The sequence below is a fragment of the Sebastes umbrosus genome, chromosome 18 (genome assembly GCF_015220745.1).
Source record: "Sebastes umbrosus isolate fSebUmb1 chromosome 18, fSebUmb1.pri, whole genome shotgun sequence".
In the NCBI taxonomy this organism is placed as follows: Eukaryota; Metazoa; Chordata; class Actinopteri; order Perciformes; family Sebastidae; genus Sebastes; species Sebastes umbrosus.
The window spans coordinates 6732814-6755161 of record NC_051286.1 but is presented as its reverse complement, the minus strand read 5'-3'; the positions used below and the strand labels follow the sequence as shown (position 1 = coordinate 6755161).

The 22348-nt window shown below is 38.2% G+C and overlaps 2 protein-coding genes across 3 annotated transcripts in view; one reads left to right on the top strand and one right to left on the bottom strand.

The window, feature by feature from the left end:
* Nucleotides 1–2433: 2433 nt before the first annotated feature.
* On the bottom strand, nt 2434–8315 carry acot20 (acyl-CoA thioesterase 20). 2 transcript variants are annotated; one of them, XM_037751567.1, is made up of 4 exons: nt 8150–8315; nt 4997–5563; nt 4710–4912; nt 2434–4046 (listed from the first exon to the last, which is right to left on the bottom strand). In XM_037751567.1, exons 2-4 carry the CDS (start codon nt 5451–5453, stop codon nt 3456–3458), a joined length of 1251 nt encoding a protein of 416 aa, XP_037607495.1. In that variant the 5' UTR covers nt 5454–5563; nt 8150–8315; the 3' UTR covers nt 2434–3455. The 2 variants fall into 2 exon arrangements, with proteins under 2 accessions (XP_037607495.1, XP_037607496.1); XM_037751568.1 differs by lacking the exon at nt 8150–8315 and adding an exon at nt 5874–5975.
* A 4344-nt stretch (nt 8316–12659) lies between these two features.
* Nucleotides 12660–22348, top strand: part of susd6 (sushi domain containing 6) — a 34922-nt gene continuing 25233 nt past the window's right edge. Inside the window, exons 1-2 of the mRNA XM_037750959.1 lie at nt 12660–12912; nt 20084–20275. Coding sequence (XP_037606887.1) covers nt 20125–20275 — 151 coding nt within the window. The 5' untranslated portion in view covers nt 12660–12912; nt 20084–20124. The remainder of the gene's footprint in view (nt 12913–20083; nt 20276–22348) is intronic.

Genomic DNA, 22348 nt, shown 5'->3' with positions numbered 1-22348 from the left:
AAATTAATAGCATTGAATCCATTTGTCTCCTTTGTGTAAGCCAGCGAGGAACCCCCGAGGAGATGCTGCTCACATGGACCCAGTGAAGAGAAACAGCTCAAGAACAATGCAAAAAAAATGACTTATTCATATATAGTGTGAAATAAACCTCTCTGGAGCAGAAATAGAATGAGAAAATTCCTTCTAAAATGAAGCAGAGAAACATAAATTTAATAAAACTCATTCTTTCGCTGCAACTAACGATTATTTTCATAATCTGTCAATTATTTTCTCAATTAATCGATTAGTTGTTTGGTCTATAAAATGTCGATCAGTGTTTCCCAAATCCCAAGATGACGTCCTCAAACGTCTTGTTTTGTCCACAACTCAAAGATATTTAGTTTACTGTCATAGAGTAAAGAGTAAAGAAACCAGAAAATATTCACTTTTAGGAAGCTGCAATCAGAGAATTTTGACTTTTTTTTCTTAAAAAATAACTCAAACTGATTAATTGATACATTCACTGTCAAAAGCATTCATATTTCTTAAATCAGCACAGTAGAGATGTCTATCTGACATTGGCTCAACAAATACTGTAGGGCTGCCCCCTCTTACTCGATTAATCTGTCGTTTTGGACTAAGATTTCTTTAGACGATTAGTTGTTTTTATGCTTTTTCATGCTGAATGACTTATTTCCAACAAACTCATGAGCACACCTCTGGTAAACACAAGATTTAAAGTGGTGCTTTTGTGTGATTCTTTGTGGAGAAACTCACAGATCTGTCGATTAAATCAACTAATCGATTAGTTGACAAAATCGTATGAGTGTTCGTCGACTTTAATTTGATTTCTTATATCGAGGACAGCGCGAAAATGAAGTCTTTTCCTCCATCATGTGATTCAGAAAAGATGTCGTGCATGTCCGCACCAGCTTCTGTAAAGGTGGATGTCTTTGCCTCCAACTTCAGAAACACACTCTCTCTTTCTTTGATGCAGGCTACATTGTTAATAAAATCCCTCAGAGAAAAGCTTACATCATCAAAGTAAACCCACTTTCCTTTGAAACAGCCCTTCGTGTAAAAATTCCAAGGATTTGAGCTTTAACATGGGAATAAAACCGCAACAGTGGGATTCATGTTAATTTAAAACATGTTTCACAATCTTTCATCATGGTGTGTTTAACATTACATTGTATGTGACAAAACATATCTCACATTATGTGCAAGAGATATCAAAGATAAATGTAGGAAGGCTGAGCTGCCACTAGATGTCAACATTTACACCCATGATGATTCATGGAGGTTATTTTAGGTGAACAATGAACGTCACTGCTGTACCTAAAGCCTTTTGAACACCCACACAGGTGTCGTCAGTTATTCTGGCTGATTAGACCTCTGCTCAGGTTGAAGGTGGACCGGAGTCACAAATCTTCATCTACCAATAACAATGATAAAGGTTTAATTTGTGCTGCCCTAAGGTGCAACAAAGCTAACGGGAGACTCAGGAAAATGTCACCCGATTAGTCTCTACACGCCCTGAGCAGAGGTCTAATCAGCCTGATTAACTGAAAACACCTGTGTGGGTGTTCAGAGGCTTTAACCGTATCATAATGACATGAATTGGTGTCAGAGGAGGAATTATAAATACAGGTTGAAACAACAAGATGATGCAATTGATCATCGGCTTAGTGAAAGACCGTAATTCATATAGAACAACACAAAAATGAGGCCAAAAATGATAGTCACGATTATTTTTTATTAATATTGATACTTCGAAGCTTTGGTGAGAAATATTCTAAGCTTCGAGGTGCAGCATGGCGCGGCAGGTTGATATGTTCTTCTGTCTGTCTGTCTTCATCTCCCCCGTTTCAGTGCCCGGGTCAGTGCCAAACAGCGATATCCATCTGAGTATAACTAATAATAAGTAATGTTGAGTATGACTAATGAACAATGTCGTGGGATTATTCCTTATTTCATGGGTTATTTGGGGATTTATACATCATCATTCATTCGAATAGTGATTTGGAGGTCGAATTCCATGGCGGTGGTCGGAACTTCGAAGCATTTGTGTCAGCCCTAATAGCGACAAAAAAATAAATAAACAGAGCACTGCAGCAGCATGACGGCTCACCAAAAGAGAAGTGAAAACATCTCGACCGGCTGGTTGCTGTTAGTTTAGGAAGCACTTGATTTGATATGCAGCGAAGATTTCTATGAGCTGAGCACACATTTTAAATGTCAATATCACAGGCGATCATGTTCCTTTAATTGTGGGAAGCCAAAAATCACAATCGCGATTAATATTCGTTTAATTGTGCAGCCCTAAAAATACAGTCACTTTTTGCTTCATCATTTAAATTGTTTCTTTTATTTTCAGTTTATTAAACTTCCAACAGCAGAAATATCACAGTATTATTAAAATAAGAAAAGAACAGTACGTACACAATCGACTGCAGTTCAAGTTCAAGTTTTATTCTCATACCCAGAGCTTGGCAATATTGTAGAAATCAATCTACTTACATTAGTAAGAATACTTTTCTGACAGTATTATTATGATACGGCAAACGTACGCAGAATCACATGTAAAATAATCATATTAACGTTCAATGCAAAACAGTACCACAATATGAGAACATCGTCATAATACGATCGCAGTCAAAGTCAATAAAATATATTATTAAATTATTACTCAGCAGTTTTCCAACCAAACAACAAATAATGAAACTTTTATCAACAATAGTGAATTCAGAACGATAACAGTGCATTTGACAGAGGCATGGAGTGTTCACTTACTCTAGAAACAATATTATTCCCTTTTTATTAATAATAATGCTTTATTCTTATCCCTTCTATTGTAATACCTTATCTTGTGTTTTTACTTATGTAATACCTTATCTTGTTTTTCTGTATATATAATACCATCTTATCTTTTATATTCTTATTTTTTTTTTTGTCATGTATTTTCTGTGCCTGTTTTTTGTTTTTATTTTGAAGCACATTGAGTCTACCCGTCATATGGCATGTAGTATATAAATAAAACTTGAATGACTTGTTATAATATACTGTATATAGGGAGTCATTTTCACAGCAGACATCTTGTCATGTGATCATAGAAAAAGCACAGCTGTAATAAGTAACAGTGATGATGACTACATATCATTTAGATGCATCAGGTCCAGGGTCCTGGTATTGTGTGTGCTCGCTCACTGTCTCGCCTTAGTAGTGAAATACTTAAATGGAACAGACGCATCATTATTATTGGAGCTTATGGGGGAGAAAAGTCAGTTGCAGAGTTTGTTTCTGAAAAGCCATTAAACCCAAAGCTTCAACATAAGAATACTCAACTCTACTCTACACTACAGTATCATTTAATACCCCTTTGATAATCCCATTCATTAGATACCTAAAGGCAGGGTTAAGCATTGCTAATGACGGCCATTCTGGGATGCTCGATGCACTTGATGCAGCACTGCTTGCTATAAAGCACTCTTGTTGTTCAAGTGTCTCTTGAAGAACTCCTGGACTCTTTCCCACAGGTCCAGCTGAGCCTCGGCGTGGGCTTTTGGCTCCCCACCAAACAGCACATTGGTCCCGACTGCTCCGTGAAACCCAGATGGACAATACGGCATGTGAGGGACTTCCAAAAAGTGTCCAGCTTTAGGGTACGACACCACCATAAAAGACTCTTTGCCATTATTTCTCAGCGTTGCAGCAGCCTGCTTGGCAAAAAAAGCACTGTTCCAGTTGTGGTCATCTTCAGAGACCACAAACAGGAAGTGGCAGCTGGCACGTTCAATTGGAATCAGCGACGACCTGTTCTTTTCCAAGGAAGGGTCAGGTAAGGCATCGCGAATATCTACAAGCCCAGAGTCTGTGAATTTAACATTCTCTATGACGGGGGGGAGCGGAGGTATAACTAAGTCTTTGTAGTGCAAAGGGATCACAGTGTTTGCATTGCAGGCATTAATACAGACGGTCGCTGAGATCCCAGAGAGGAACGATGACATGGCCAAAGCCAAACCGCCACTGTGAGACAATGATAGGATGCCAATCCCAGGACCTTTAACCTGCACAGAGAGGTATAGTGTTAATGATCATGTTTAGATTATTGTACTAGAGCTGCAACGATTAGTCGATCGACAGAAAAATAATTGCCAACTATATTGATAATGGATTAATCGATACAGTAATTTTTCATACAAAAATGTCAAAATGCTGTTTTCAGCCTCTCAAACATGGAGATTTCCTGTTTTTATCTGTTTTATATCATATTAAACTGAATATCTTTGGGTTTTGGACTTACAAACTTTCACTACAAAACAACTAATCGATTAATCGAGAAAATAATCAGATTAATCGACAAAGAAAATAATTGTTAGTTGCAGCCCTTTTAAAGATATTCAGTTTATTATCACATAAGATTCTCATAATAAGAAGCTGGAACTAGAAAATCAGTTATAAAAAAATAGTTCAGATCAATTTTCTGTCAACTGATGAATCAACTAATCATTTTAGCTCTATAATTATCTTTGTGCCATCAGAAAGTAGCCAGTAGATGGCAACACTGACTCAGTAAATTCAAATATGGGCCTATATATCTATTACATTCTCACTTTATATTAAGTTATTAATTCATTGGACACATTTTTCACAATAAGTACATAACAAGGTTTTGGGAAAGATAAAATGGAGATTCTAATATTATAAATGTGATTATCTTTAACACTAACCTCTGGATGTTTCCTCAGATATGTTACAGCCTCTTCAAAGTACTCCAAATCCAACTTTTTGGGGCCTTTTGGTAAATCCTCGTAGCCCATATAGGCCAGCGCCAGAACAACAAAACCTTTATTTGCCAAGAGGCTGGCTCTGGGCTCAGTAAGACGGCCACCAAATGTGTACATATCCACTATTCCTGGGAATGGACCCTTTCCTGGAGAAAACAAGGGAGAGAAAGTTAAGTAGGACACTGACATCTCTACGATCTCTCAGGTATCATCAACAGCACACAACTAACCTGGTGGTACGAAGAGGACTCCTCGTATTCTTCCCTCTTCCACAGGTATTCTCTTCATCCCCTCTGTCATGTATCTTCTCTCGTTGGTTTCAGAGGCTAAGACCTCACCAGACTCTCCACAAAGCGCTTCTATCTCCACCAGTGTTGGGCTGAGCACATTCTTCTTCAGGAGTTTACTGTTTGGAGTCTCCGGTGCCAAGGCCCAAAACAAACCCATGGGCTCCACTCCGGTGTAACTTCCTCCCAGAGACGGTGCACGGCAGACATCCACCTGGCCAGTTTCATCTGCTTTGTACAGCGCAGAAGCCTTGAAAATCACCCCTCTGTCATCCACTAGTTTGGACCTCAGTTGAACTTGTTTGTGAGGAGCGAGTCCCTCTACTTTTACCTGCACCAGTTTGTCGAAGAGACAGCGAACGCTGGGGAGAATCTTCAGGCGGATCTGTGAGTAAGCCATTTCAGCTCTTCAAGATGGGAGCACTGACTCACTGTAATGGCCTGAATGTCCTTTCCGTTTACTCAGGCCTTTATTTTAGTCTTGTTGGTACAACTATGTTGTCACTGCATCTGTCAATGCAATCAAGAATTAAATGAATGTCATAGCTTTCACAAAAAATAAAACATCTGTGTGTATCACATGTCATCTTATTAATTAAAACCTTCAGTGTTATAGAAAAACATTGCTGTGTGGATTTTCACAAATCATCAATAATCTTCTTCTAATTAAAATATTTTAACATTTATTTGAAGTTGCTGAATGATATTCTCTGTGTATTTTACTTTTATCTTGGGAACCAAAATGTATGCAGGCACCTAAGCTCATGAATGTGTCAAGATCAATAAAAGCATACTTAAACTTACATACTATAATGGTGATCTTATGTGTTGCTGGCTCTCTGTGGTCACAGATTTTGGTGTAACAGCAGGACAAAACCCAGGTGTAATTGATTAAATTAATTATGGTCCTCAATGCAACAGGGCACCTAATTAATGTTATTAATTACACCTGTGTTTACCCTGCAGTGACATGTAGCCAAGTCATGATATATAACATGATATATTCTCTATAGAATATATTGACAGGGCCCTGCACAGACATTTAGGGGCAGGTAAAAATATTTACCTGAAACAAGAGTAAACTGCATGAAGACACACCCACATAATTATAACTGCATAAAAGAAAGTCACACAAGCAGAACTTAGATGTTAAATCTGTTTTTAGTCCATGAGCCGTCGTGCCACTGGAGGGACCATGTTTCATAGTGATTTTTTTAAAGGTCTATGTCCCTAAAGGACAATGTCCCTTAACACCTAAGTTCTGCTCGTGTAACTTTCTTTTATGGAGTTATAATGATGTGGGTGTGTCTTCGTGCAGTTTACTTTTGGTCAGGTAAACTCAGAAATATTAATAATAATTTATAACTGCCCCTAAATGTCTGTGCAGGTCCCTGTCAATCTATTCTATACAGAATTATATCATGTTATATATCATGACTTGGCTACATGTCATTGCAGGGTGAACACAGATGTAATTAATAACATTAATTAGAGCCCTGTTGCATTGAGGTGGGCCAGGGCTCTGGTATTGTGCATGCTGGCTCACTGGAATGACTGTGACACACTAAATAGAAAGGGACCAAGTTAATCAATTACAACTGTGTTTTGTCCTGCTGTTACACCAAAATATGTGAGCCAGCAACACATAAGGTTAATTTCTGACAGCTGTTGTCAGAAAATGTGACCCCACTGTACCTATCTTTTGCTTTTCTTTTAGAGTTTTGTGAGTATATCTTTAAATTACAGATATTACAGTTTTTCTCAATTGTTTACACACAAATATTGGTACTTGACACACAATGACCACAACATGTAACTCATGCACCAACCCCCTGAACCAATTCTGCTAAACTACAAGCACAATTCCTGCTTTACACTCAAATTGCAGTTCTAAAACACACTTTTTTCAAAACACTACACACAATTCTCTGCATTTGGCACAATTTTCATGAAGAAAATCTCGTTTTCACAAGGAACACACTGTCATTCAAAATTCTAAAGTCAATTGCCCTACTATGCACACTGACTCATCACATGGGCAAACACCTGTCACACAGTGTAACAATTAGCAATCAGTTGATGCTTTTCATGGCTGGATTCGACATGCTAAGCAATATTTCCCCCGCTGCTTGGCCAGGGAAAACATTGCTTGTGATGTGGATGAGGTGCTGTGGCAAGACCGAAACAGAAGAGAGGATGCAGCATAGTTTTTTTTTTCGTTTTTTTTTTACTGTAACTGTATACAGTAAATTCCTCTGTTGTTTTGTATGTAGACCACTGTATGTGCAACTTTGTGTTGGTTGAGATGTACACTGTGTACATTGTTTTTGTGGGGAAAATAAAATATATTTGTTACCGTGTATTTGTGTGTTCTGAGTATAAAAACAATATTCTAAAATATTTTACAACACACTTATGTATGTACTGTCTGTAGTAAGTGTAACACTGAACAAAAAAAAGGCCTAAGTCATTATGATGAATGGAGAAGAAGTGTTTTCCATTCATCATAGTGTTTTACATTGAGCACATCAGTGTTCAACTGGTTCTTATAAATGTCTATTCATATGATGGTTTGTGTGTGTCATTTGAAAACAAAATACCATTTTGAGAAGAAATAACATTGTTTTGAATGTAAAGTTTCATTTTGCAGGAGAATTGAGGGGTTTTGCCCATTGTGTGTGTGTTTTTTGATTTGTGTGTAGAGTTCTGAGAGTATGAGGCATGCTTTCAGAAAATGTGTGTAAACAATCGAGAAAAACTGTAATATAAATTAATGTGTTTAAACAATTTAGTTTTGTGTGTTTTCTGTCACATATTATCCTAATTTATTATCCAGGTACAGTGGGGTCATTCAGTTATAATAGAGAGTCATTCAAGGACACCTAATTGGGTGAAAGGTCAAGATAACACAGCTCACTATTCTCCAAATGTAAAATAAGGATCCTGCGACGAGTATTTAGCAACTAAAACATGAAAGCTAACTTACATTATGGATGAATTCCTCCTGAAGATATAGCTAGTTAGCTTAAATAACTAGTTAGCAAGAGAGTAACTTTGCAGGTTCGAGCTTGTTTAAGGGTTTTTGTTTTAGCTTACCGCCTTTGTTTTAAACAAACTGGTTATCCGTAGACTAGTTTGGGTCATACTGTAAATACCTATCACAAATATTATCTCCAAACCAGCCAGAAAATGATTAATAAGCCTGAAAATACCTTCAGTGTTCAACTGCGTAGCATTTTGTAAACAGAAACAACCATGGAGTGGGAGGCAACTGGGCGAAACCACTTTTCCAGGAATAGGGGGGACAGTTTTTTGGATAAGCTGCCTCTAGTGTTTTTTTGCTTAGTTAGTGTACTGCTTTGTTTACTCATCGTATATTTAAACATCAATTTAAAATAAATGTATTAAAAATAAAACCTAAGAAGAAATTTGTGTGGCAGTACGGACAAGGAAAGCAGGGGGTTATCCCCCCCTGTGGAATGTAACCGTACATATATCTTGTTCAACTAAAAGCAACAAACCCCAGCCTCAATGATGAGACAGACTTTTCTCCTTTTTTGTGAAATATCACTTATATATAATATCACAATATCACTATCACTTTATCACAATAACACTGTATACAAATTGTATTTTAATTGATTGAACTACTGAAAGTTAAGGTGATTTTTAGATAATATGTGTTTGTTGCCATGAGCAGAAATATTTATGAAATATCACTTCAGGAATAATAGACAATTGTGTTTTAATATATGGAACTATTGAAAGGTAAGGTCATTTTGCAGTCAATGTGTGTTTGTAGGCAGACAAATGTGGATGAGACTATAGTTATATATTGAGGAACTCATCATGTGTAGACCTATATAAGAAAGTATAGGGTCCACCTTGACTTAGTAGTCACATTGTATCATATCATATTTGTCTTTATTTTAGTCATTTATGTTTTCCTGTTACCATGTTTTTCCACCAATAGGCTTGCTCATTGATGGAGAACCACCCTCCCACTCTACTGATTAGCATAACGCAATATAGGTGTGCAAGCTACTGCTGAATGCTCACAGTGACCCTGATGAAGACCTATGCTGGTTGCAATGAGTTGGTCATTTTAAACAATTATTGCCATGTAAAATAAAGGCATTTTAATTTTGTTCAAACCATATAGTGTGCCTTGGATTATTTATGAGGGAGACTTGCATTTTGTACTTTTTTTCCACCCATGCAATGAGCCCTTCACAAGACTGAATGAGCCCAATACACCTGAAGGATCCAAAGAGCACCTGTATGTGATTACCACAGAGACCCAGCAGCTCCATTGTCTTCACGTAACCGTCCATATATTTAGCAGTTGACACTGGGCACCATGCAGGGCACCAACGTGAGATTAGCTTTGTTCAAATATGAGATAAAATGAAATAAAGATTTAATGTTATTAAGAAATAAATATTTGCCAACAAATATGATGAACTCAGGAACCTGTACATGTTTGTAGGGGGGTGAAGCAGCCACTAGATGTCAGCATTGGCACAGAGTATTACCTTGAAAGGTCAAGTCGCCCTTCCTGTACAAGAATAACATTTAATTTTGATCTCCTAACACAGTATATGGTATTTGGAGTATGCCCTTGTGTTATCAGCATGAACACCATAAGACAAGGACATTAGTCTACATGATAGGAAACTAATTTACACCACATGTTCCCCTGGATAGGTTATCTGATTAGTTGGACCACCTTGCTGCATGTATTTACATATTAATGAGCAAAATGGCAGGACACTGGGCTCAGCTGCCTCATGTTTATCTCTCTAGGCGAGACCTGCTGTGGGTGTCTTCATCTCAGAGGTTCTTTTAGGACTCAATGACATGTCAAGGTGTTTAGCAGGAGTTTTATCCAATGAATCATTGGTTGACCAGTGCCATGGGCTTCAAACCCTCTGGGGTCATGAAGGGAGTTCATAGATAAAGACGGGAAATTAGAACAGGAGGGGGATGTAAGTAGAGACAAGGGAGCGAGCCAACATTAACTGGAAATGGAGAAAGCGAAAGTAAAAGTGAATTCACTTGTAAACATCTGACAATTTGCCAATGAAATGAAATGGTTTTAACTAATCTGTTTTTGGACATTGAGGCAGTGCCACCCTAGTATGCATTTTTATATTTAGAGCAGCACCTCTTTAGTCATTGCTGGCATATGACTTTCCTTCCTACCAACAACTGTTGCATGAAATGATTCATGTGACTGGAGTTGACCTTTGCACCCTTTGCTATGTGCAATAACATCATAACAAGTACAGAGACAGATTAGTTAGACCAACATTTGAAAGACAATGCAATACATATTTTAAAGTAGAAAAACAGATAAAACTGTGAAATATAAATTGAATAACCATACAATTATCATGAATACCTTCACAAAACACTATGAGCCATTACAATAGATTCTTGTGTATGGAAAATTACAATATAAAAAAGATTGTCTCACTTTGCTAAATACTAATTTGAGTGTAGTTTCTTAAAGGCACCTATTTACTTTCTATGTGAAGTGAAAATGACGAGGATAAAGGATAGATAACTGTATGATACGGATGAAATTATTCTCACATTAAAGCCAAATTCAGTTTATATCTTCCTAGTCAACATTTCTCTATAATAAATCTTGGATGCCATATCTGCCTCATATATTTCATGGATCCAGAAAATCAATTACTCATTCATTTTCTTTAGTACAACTACTCGGAAGACATGATTGATTCAATATTTTCTGATCTAGCTGTAGGACAGAGATGTTTGTAAATACTTTATGAACTCTCTTAAAGGATTGAATAAGTCACGGCCTCTTTTGATGCTTCTTTGCAGTGACGCATTATGTTTTGCAAGGTTACTGTGCATGGTGAACTGCGGTTAAGTGCGATGAGAGATCTCACTTTCTTTCCCCTCTGAGTGAATGAAAGTAAAATTTCCACCCACTCGTTCTCTTCTATCTTCTATCTGCAAGCACATTGTGCAAATATAGTGCAGTACTGTATATCATATAATGGAATATAGTCATACTGCATAAGAACATTTAGATCATATGTCTATTTATTCACCACCTTTTGTGTTGAACAACTACTCATCTAAGTATAGATGTAATGCATATGCACACTGTGATGATGTACTCTCTCCAGCAGCAACAACTACAAAGAAAAAACATATGAGATGATCTAATGAAACAGCCTAGCAAAAGCAACTGAAAAGACTTTGTGAATTATTAGAGGTGAAGAAAATATTGCAATGACAGTAAGAACCTTTCAGATGGTACAGCCAGGTGCTTGCAGATGTATTTTTAGACAAAGCAGAGGCAGACAACACATCGAAGATGACATGATATAGCTCAGGATGCAAACATCAATATATTACCCTGCACTATATTTAGTTTTAACAGTTTTCTTCATCTCCTTGTATTTTTATATCTGGTATATTGTTTTGTACTTTGTACTTTGCACTACTAACTTTTTTACTACCTTTTTACTAACATGTTTTGCACTATGGAACTGTGATGCTGGAAACTTGAATTTCCCTCGGGATCAATAAAGTTACTATCTATCTATCTATCTATCTATTTATCTATCTATCTATCTACATATATATAAAGTCATCATACAAGAGGTGTTTGGATAAAGATAGTTAATCTAAGAAAAGTAGGCCAAATGTACATGTTGTTGCATTTCCTGATTCTCAGCAAATAGTTTTATTTTTTATATTATATTATATTATATTGTATTATATTACACTTTTTTAATATGCCATTATTACAGCTTGACATCTCAGCCATTCTGCAGATCATCACACAATATAACTGTACAAATTCTCTATAATGACACATACACCATACCAAATGCAATTTTTTAGTATCTAGTCAAGACATTTTTCAGTGTTTATTGTTCTGAATTTTGGTGTCTTGACTAGAAACTAAAAAAATTGCATTTGGTATGGTGTATGTGTCATTATAGAGAATTTCCCTATAGAAATGTACAGTTATATTGTAATATATTGCAATATATTGTAAAGTGTAAAATAATATAATATAATATAATATGATATAATATAACATAATATAACATCATATAATATAATATAATATAATATAATATAATATAATATAATATAATATAATATAATATAATACAATACAATATGATATAATAAAATATAATAAAAGAAATCGACAAAATAAGAAAAATACATATGCAGTGTTTATTGTTCTGAATTTGGGGTGTATTTTTTATTATTTATTATTTTGATGATATAATATAACATCATATAATATAATATAATATAATATAATATGATATAATATAACATCATATAATATAATATAATATAATATAATATAATATAATACAATACAATATGATATAATATAATATAATATAATAAATCGACAAAATAAGAAAAATACATTTGAAGTGTTTATTGTTCTGAATTTGGGGTGTATTTTTTTTTATTATTTATTATTTTGTCGATTTCTTTTGTCTCTGTGCTGTGCTTTTATTTTGAAGTCGTAGTCGCCCTGTGACAGATTTAGTCACCGCCCTTTTTCACCGAGGTAGCCATGGAGACCGCGCGAGAGCCAGAGAGCGAGGCAGCTGGTAGAGTTGAGTTGTGTTTCCGCTCACTCACCTAGAAGAAGCCGAGGAGGACAAGGAACAAACGGATCACTTTACTGACGGAACTACACGACGAAAACATCACATTTTTTACTATTATTTTTTACCACATTCTAGTTTGGAGTTATCGCCATTATTTTACCATCTTTAATGCCTTTATTGTGAAGCAGAGAGAGGAGAGAGAGGACTCCACCGCTGGTAACCTTTACGTTGGTGAGTCTGCTCTTGTTGTTTTTCGCAAGCTAAGCACACATAAGGCCACTACTAGAGCTCTTCTCTTTCTCTTTTCCTCCTTGTTATATTCGTTTTTTATATTATTAAAAACAGCCGAACATGTTTACAAAGCTACAGCAACATTTACTGATTAGTCAAGGTGAATAATGAGTTGTCAATTTAGTGTTTTATCAACTAACTAGCTTCAACCGTCAAGTGTTGTTAATTAAGCTAGCCGCTAGGAACTCTGGGATACAAAGAATAGAATATAAATAAAATAAAGTAGATGTAATAAATAAATATAAACAGAAGTGTTACACTAGAAGTATAAAATATAAAAAATAGATAAAATGTAAACAGAGGTAATTGCACTTGTAAAATAGGTAGGGTAGATGTAATAAATAAAATGTAAACAAAGGTAGTTGCACTTGAGGTGTATATTAGATCAAGGATATATTGCAGAGACAAATGTATTTCACATTCAGTGTATTAATATATGTCTGACATATATGTCAGTAAAGTTGTTATCATATAACACACCCTTTGCTTGACAAAGTTTTAAATAATAATTAATGTGCTGCTAAAGACATGTAAATCCAGAGGACAGATGGTAATTTTGTAATGGGTTATGTATGAATAATTGTGATGTGTTTTGTTTTTTGTCTGATGGGTCTTACTTGTCTGTCCGTCTATGGTAACAGTATGTCTATTGTATGTGTACTTTTTCCTCAAACTGAGCTGCCTATGGATGCAAAATGAATTTCAGTGCAAAATGACAATAAAGTTGTATCGTATCGTAAAGTGCTTAGAAAATACAATAAAAACAGTAAAAACCTGGCTCCAGTAGCTAGTTAGTACAGTCAATTCAATTTGCGTTATTGGCATGACTGTCAGGTGAACAATATTGCCACAAAGCGTCAATTCAATAATAAATACAAATTTAAAAAAAGAACAAAATAAAAAGTAAATTAAATAAAAGGCAGAGTGTGAGTTACATCTATTATGTGTTGTTGTGGTTGTCTCTTAGGCTGTGACATGCACTGACAATGACACTGACTAAAGTCTCTAACAGTTAACAGCTGTAACGTTACTGTATTGTAAACACAACAATTATTGTACACAGAGTACAGTTAATACACGTTGTAGCACAATATCTAGATTATTTATGGTGTTTTTTTTAACGTGAGACTAGCTGGGACAGAAGCTCTAACAATTGTATTGTATAGCTACTTTTGTTAGAATTGGTTTGTCTTTGTTTTTGTCGTGTGTGTGTGTGTGTGTGTGTGTGTGTGTGTAGTGCTGGCAGCCCACCACACTCTTTGTTTAAATAGCTCGCAGTACAGTTGCACGTGTCGAAGCGTGTGACTCTGCTTTAGAGCTGCTATGAAGCCAGTTAAGACAGACCACGTTTCGTACAGTTACAGAGATGTATTATTATTGAGTTATTGAGGGTCCCGTCTTGCTCAGATATTCCTAGCAGTGTAATTTCCCCACGCCCTCCCTCTGAGAGTTTGAGTCATAACTTGTTTAGCTGGGCAGGGTGAGATATGACACTTAAACCACAGCAAAGTGCAGGGAAGTCCAAAGGTGAGCTGTTGTTTATCATCATAATGGAGAACAAAGATGAAATATACACGTTTAAATGACCTATGAAGTAGAGCAAGAATCTGGTGATCTGGTGATCTGGTGAACAGCATAGCACTACTTTGAGAGGGCACATCTCTTTACAAATGAAATAAACTATTGACTTAGTCAATCTTTTCCAAGCTTTTTATAAATATTCCTTAATATAAGGAAAACCTATCTGCCACGGTGGTAGGTGACCTGAGATTTTACCTGCAACTGCCAACATTTACCTTGTATTTGGCAGGTGCTAATTTAATTCCCTGCCCACAAGTATAAAACCCACTATCAGTGAACATTGTCCCGTTAGTGGGCGACTTTGTCGAGCGGGACTGTGATGAAAGATCAAATATAAAAACTGACCAAACAGTATGTTGTTTGCACTTAGTCATTGCTCTACTTTGTCCCTAGAAATTCCGCCAATACGATTTTTGTAGGCAACTGTCATTTTATGTGTGTTTGCGTGCCTGCTTCCATTATTTCCTGGTATTTTATTATGTTTTTATCATTCTAAGTGATCAACAATACCCAGTGTTTGTGTATATATTTTCTACTTTTAATGACTTGATTCAAACCTAAAGATGTTTTTCACCCGCAGAACTTAAGTGTCACAATCCCTCATTTGACTCCCATTGTTCGGATCGACTTGTTTTGTTCTTACACATTGTACACACTCTGGCTCTCTAGCAGATATACAATAGGCAGCTTTAATGGTTCTCAATTTAAAACCCATTGTGTGACTGCAGTGAGATTTTTTTCTTACAACTCCCAGTCCAGCATTCAGAGGCTTTTTTTTCTGTTTGACAACATAGCTTAGAGAAAACATCTTGTGAGTACAGATAAGAACACTGTGTTTGGCTTCAATCCCATTCTCGGCTTTCCCCACCTTTCACCACTGTCAACATAACATATGACAGTGTTTCTCTTGTTTCATCTTACTTCTCTCCTCCATTTTTCAGTCTGTTTCTGTCCCCCTCCTTGCGGCAGAGCAGGGGGATGCTCGGGCGCTGTGGGGCTTAACACTACATAATGCTTCATAACAAAGAGTCCTTTCTGTGCTGCCATGCAGAGCCCCGTCTCTGGGCTCCCTCCACAGGCCCAGGCGGGCTCTACCAGCAGCAGCAGTAGCATTGGGGCCTATCGGGTGGAAATCTCCTCCCGGCTGTTTCTTTGGCACACTGAGTGCTCTCTGTTCCCGGACACATGCCTGCGCTGCTGCTCTCCTTGGCTCCCTTTGCATTCCAGGAGCCTCGGGCAGCTGAAAAACTGCAGTAGCAGCCTGCTGGCTGGCTGCTCGTCTCACTGGTGTCTGAAGTGGAGAGTTGCGTAGTTTTTTCCCCAAGTGGAGGACTAAACAGACAAAGTATTTATGCTGTGAAAACCTCCAATTTCTTAATGAAATGGGCCGAAAATATGGCTGCCTACACAACTGAGAAATAGCCTTGCTATTTTTAGCAATGTCATTTAGGCCTGCAACTAATGATTATTTACATTATTGATGATTTTTTTAAGTAGGTAACATCTTAAATTAGCTTTTTTATGTGACTAACAGTTAGAAACCAAAAGATACTCAGTTTACAATTATATCCACTGTCCCGTCCTGTTCCTTGTATGAAACAAGGAAGTTGTCTTGTTCTTCTGTATGACGCCAGTAAGTGTTTGCCTTTCTTGCAACATCTGTGGTTATGAGCTGACGTGTTTCGTGTCATTACATGTTTTATCAAATATGTTAAAGAGGATCTACTATGCTTATTTTCAGGTTCATACTTGTATTTTGGGTTCCTACTAGAACACGTTTTATTTTTCTCATACCGGCTGGGCTGCAGAAACTCTTTTCACCCTCTGTCTTATGGCCCAGACACACCGACCCGACATCAAAGAACTAGCGGCGACGGAGGCGGACCTTTGAGTCGCCTCACATCGCCTTTGTCTTGGCCAAAAAGTTGCACTCGAACACACCGCAAAGACTACAGCCGACGGCCAACTACCACGTACGTTCTGCGCCTGCGTGAGATGAAATAACTAGCTTTGTTTGAGGGTGTGCCAAACTAGCTGCTAAGCAAAATGTGTTACTTGGTGACATCACCACGCTACAGAGGAAAAGGCGGGACTTCAATCAAGGCGATTCAGGCAGTTCAGGAGCAGTGTTTCTGTGGGAGAGAGTAATTCCCTTTGGCGTAGACTTTGTAACTTTGCAGACTTTTTACATGCACAAAAAACTATATAACACTAAAGAAAAGGGTAAAAAGCATAATAGGTGCTCTGTGAGTAAGTCTAGATCATTTTTTGCTTTCTTCGTATATTTGAAATCCTTTCAGTAGCTTCTGTTGGTGCTTCCCGTTTGATAAGATATATATCATATTCTGTCACCGATCCTGTTCCAGTGACACTAATATAACTGCGAGTAGTCATACTGCAATAACGGCTTGAATGTCAGCCATTAAGAATGACATTGCAATGATACTGATAGCTATTTAAACACACGCTGTTTGACTGTACATACATCAGTGGCACTACAGGCCTGAAAGCCGATGTTACCTGGCTACATGCAGCTGCCGGCAGGAAGTGTTTGTTTACGTGGTTTGACACCAAATTTTGTTCCAGGAAACACAAACTGAATCTCTTGGAAGTTTTAAAATAGCGGCTCGTTCTTTAATGTGATCCGTCAAGCTCGACATCTTTGGCAGCGTCTGACAAGAAACCCACACAGTTAGAAAGTTGACATCCAAACTTGAAGTATTTTTGTGCTTTCTTTTGCTGTCAAACTGCCTGCTGTGTTATTAATCAATTAAATACATGAGCATACAGTCGGCGCATTAAAAGATCTTTCCGTTTTCAGGCTCCGAGCTATCTTGTTCCAGCTAATTGGAACGCTGTGTTTCGTGGGATACCTTAGCGCAGATTTAATGACTTTGTCCTTTTTCTCAGACGCTCTTGTGTGGAAGCAATTGAGCTAATTCTGCTTAAGTTTTCACTTTGCCGGTCAATACTCTGCCCTCAGCTCTCTCAGTAGGTCAGCACTGCATTAGAAATGCCATCCCAAGTGGTTATTTACATCCCAACGAGTGAACAAAACATATTTTTTTGTGACTTTTGTTTGTCCTTGATATTTATAAGACATTCATCTGGTAAAAGCATCATGTGAGTTACCGTAGGGCCTCTCTGTAACCCAGCAGCGCTCTGATCCCAACATGGACAAATGAGAAAGTGTCTATGGATCAAATGGCTGGCACAGAGCCCCCTGCATGTGTTTTTGACTGCCTGCCCTTTGGCTCAACGCGGCACCCAAACTGTCCTGCCAAATCCGGCTTACGTCACTCTCTCCCAGTGGCATGCACCACATGCAGGTATATGCCTCTCCATCCTAGGGACATCAGAAAGGTGGCAGGCAGTAGGGGGTCCTGCTGTTTGTGTTGGAAAATCGTTTGGAAAAGAAATATCTTGATCTTTTGGTCATTTAAAATGTAACCTAGAGCAGGAAAAACAACTATGAATGTGTGTGTTTACAGCTACTTCCCTCGTCGCTGTAGTTCCAGGTCGTCCGTGGCAGTGCCAGTGGCCACGCAGCAGATCTGCAATCAAATTCACGGCTCTCTCTAAGTGCAGCCATGCCATTACTGTAGCCATTAGCTCAGCAGCCTTGTGTAGCTGTAATGGGCCCTCTGCCCTCTCTTGAGGATATGCTGCCTGCCAGCATTAAGCTAGTTCTCCCACAAAAACGCAACTACTGCTACTTCATCCCAATCTCTCTGTTGCAACAACACTATGTGCACCTGCGTCTCATTTATGTAATGATGGTGTTCGTCTTGTTGTATCCCCCCAATCAACCGACAAATGCTTTTAGGAAGTTTTTTAAGTTGGTATCATGGAGAGAGATTTGTGTTGTCTGTGTTTTCTGATTTAAAGATAAAACTCTTAATCTCCTCTTCACTTTTCTCGGCTGTCGTCCAGCTGTTTTGGGAACACAGTGTTTGATTTGACATTTAAATGTTTTTGTTTTTTGCAGACATATATAACAATTTTTAGTAGATAAGAACTTAAACAACATTTTGTCAGTGTGTAATAAGCGGGGCAAGGAACCAAACATAAGCTTGTTAAGCTGATATTGGCAAAAAAAACATACTTTACAGCTTATATAGTATGTTGACCATATGAGCAGATAAAGAGTACAGGACATATTTAAGAAAGTAGCACCTGATTAAGTTATCTTTCCATAAATTATCTGTCAAACTCTATTGCTTATAACAATGTGCAGCATATGGCAGCATAGCATCACAGCAGGTATGGCATCTGTTTATCATTCAACTGTAAAGTGCTGCACCCTCTTTGTCAAAAAAGCTTTAATAAATACATTAGATGAATCCCTGCTACAAAAGGTTTTGTTTATGTACGTTTATTAGGGCTGTCAATCGATTAAGGTATTTAATCGCGATTAACCACATGATTGTCCATAGTTAATCGCAGATTAATTGCACATTTTTATCTGTTCAAAATGTATCTTAAAGGGAGATTTCAAGTATTTCAAGTATTTAATACGCTTATCGACATGAGAGTGGACAAATGTGCTTGCTTTATGCAAACGTATGAATATATTTATTATTGGAAATCAATTAACAACACAAAACAATGACAAATATTGTCCAGCAACCCTCACAGGCACTGCATTTATCCTTAAAAAAATATGCTCCAATCATAACATGGCAAACTCAAACCCAACAGACAACAACAGCTGTCAGTGTGTCAATGTAAAAGAACCTAAAAGTTGCAATTTGCGTTGAAGGAATTAGTGGCGAATTTGCGCTAACACGTTGTTATCGCGTTAACCTTTACAGCCCTGACATTTCTAAATGCATAAACAAACTATTATTGACCAAATACCAAAAAGTTTTGTTGATAGGCAATTCTGCCCAATACACGAGTGAGTCCTAAACTTATTGAAGTTTTACTCATTTAATGATGAAGCTACAGTAAATGCAGCTCCTCTCCTACCCATTAGGATTTTTTTTGCAAAAGTTGCACTTGTAATCACTGTTTTGGTTTGCGCTGACTCTCTCTCTCTCACACTTTTAGCCTCTCTCCCCTCTAATGCTCCCACCTCATCAGCAGCACGGATCTGTTTCCCCGTTACATCATCTACAGCGGAGTGTAATGGCTGCTTTATTTAGTTAGATCTCGTGGCAGAGCCAAAAGTGGGGATCGAGGGGAGATCAGAGGAACTCTCCTGCTGCTGCTGCTGCTGCTGATGGTTTTCAAAAAAGGGAGCGCTGGAAATTGCTGTCTGTCTGCCTGTGGGTGGTTTAAATAGCAGGCTGCCGTTTAAGGAACTAAAGTATGAGAAGAGGAAATACACGTAGAGTCATTCATGCCTTCGTTATTACCAGGAAACCAACTGACACTTGATGACGTGCAGAAGGCCCTTTCTCTTTCCCGTATATCTCTCTCACTGTGTTCCCTTCTGTCGCTCTGTGTTGCTTTTGGTTACATAATCCTCGCTGAATGTTGATAGTAATCCTCCCTCCCCCCCTTCCTCTCTATGTGGCCTGGACAGGTTAAGCCGTAGAGGACTCTCGCTGGTCGCCGGAGGAAAAGATGTGCGATGGAATGGTAGCGTTTCAGACGAGAGCCCCGTCCTCCTCTTCCTCTTCCTCTTCCTCCACCTCCTCCTCCTCTCTAGCCCACAGGCTGGCTGCCTCCGCGCTTCTCCTCCTCTTCACCCTGCTCCCTCATGGTCACGCATCAGGTAAGACACAAACACAAAAAATTTTTTCTCTCTCCGCTCCCACATGATACACATCGACTAAACCACCATCTTCGCCCGTCTCTTGTGAATTGATTGAGGTTATTTTCCCCTCCGTCTTGCAGGTCAGTTAGATTAAATTGGCTTCCTTTTACCCTTGGGTCGGTCAGGTTCCTCTGCCTCCGAAAGCGGCGGCTGAGGGCTCAATCCCACCCACTCTGCGAATCCATTCACTGCCCTAATGAGTCGCAACAGTTTTCCTCCGCTATCGAGTGAAACGGAGAGATGATGCTGTCTGCGGTCACATTGCTGTCATAAGGTTTTAATCAGCCGTGACATTTAGCGTCCTCTGGGGGCTTTTAGCACGGCTAGCGAGCTCTGGTTATCGGCCCACAACAACCTTCAGATCAGGTTTTGATCTTAGATTATTATCTTTTATTGTGAGATATTCAAATTGATTTGATTGTTGCCTAGAGGAGGGACATTTGGTTCACGCTTGGAAGTGGCATCAGCCACCACAGCACCTATAGAGTAAGGGGTGGGAAAAAAATCTATTCACCTATGTATCGCAATTATTTTTTTTACGATTTTGAAATCTATTTTCTAATGCCAGAAACGATATATTTGCTTCATTTGAGTCTATGCGGAGGTAGAAGGAAGTTACCGCTTTTATTGTTGTAGTTTGAGCAACGTGACTTCATATTCGTGCCATATCCTTCAATCAAAACAAGCTAGGCCATAGACAGCAGAAACTGGCAGATATGACAGAGCAGAAAGCGGCGGGGGGTCGGCGTGGATACGACCTGCACCCTCGCATTTTAAATCCAAAGTGGTAAACAAAACACATACAGTAAAGTATGGAATCACTTTGGGTTTCACACATTGACAGGAAAAGCAGAGCTAGTCATCATGGCTAAAGCCGCATGCTAACTCTGTCATGGACAGGAAATGTTATCGTATTGCGGTAACGTGCAGTCAAGCCAGCTGTCACTCTCACCTCTGTGGTCAAATCGTCCGATGCTACAACTGTAGGGCACCCATATACTGACATTTATGTTAAATGCATTTGTATAAAGAGAACAGAGCTGACGGGAGAGCTAGCGACGGACTTGGCGAAGTAGGCAGAAGTATACACGTGTGACTATGTCCGGTTTTCAAAATAAGGTGTTTTCAAAAGGAACTATATACAAAATACATATATGGAAATAAGTATAAGTATAAAACATTACATGTCCCTTATAAAATAAAAATAAAATACCACTAATTTGTGACAGAAATGTTTGTTCTTTGATTTTTGGGTTGCTGAAAAAAAAAGTAACAAATAATTCCTGACAATGACTGATATATTTGACCTCAGGACATCTCTGACTATATACATGCTGAAAATCAAATATTTTTACTGAATTAATTTAGATATTTTACAAAGTAAAAAGTGTATCATTTAACTTTTTCCCATGATCTAGTGTTAAAAAAAGCAATAAATCGTAATATCAAATCACAATACTTAAAAATCACATTGAATCGACACCCAAGTATCGTGATAGTATCAAATCAGGCGATAGTTGAATCGTCCCGGCCCTACTATAGAGCTTGTGTCCTTCTTGTTTCTTCTGTTAATGGCATGTACTCGCTGAACTCCGCCACTTGTGCCAGCTTTCCTTTCACTTCAGCCGTCCAATGTTCCAGTCCCCCCCCCCCCACACAAACACACACACATGCCTACACACACACACACACACACACACTCTCTCCCCTCACATAGCCAGCTTGTGAAACGTGCCAGATGTCCTTGCCACAGAGAGGAGGCCGACTGTGTGTGTGTGTGTGATAAATGTGTGTGAGGGGTGGATGTTTTTAAAGCTTTAATTGATTTACTTTCTTTAAATAAATGAATCAAGTGTGTGAGAAGCAGCAACAGAAGGAATAGAGGGAAAGAGATGTGGTGGATGGGCAGGGGGAGGGCACCGCTGATCCCTAGTGTATCGTCTCTCTCTCTCTCAAGTCTTATGTAATACACATGATTCATGTGGAGCCCGGAGGGGCTGGTATCACGCTCACGTTCTGCATCCAACACAC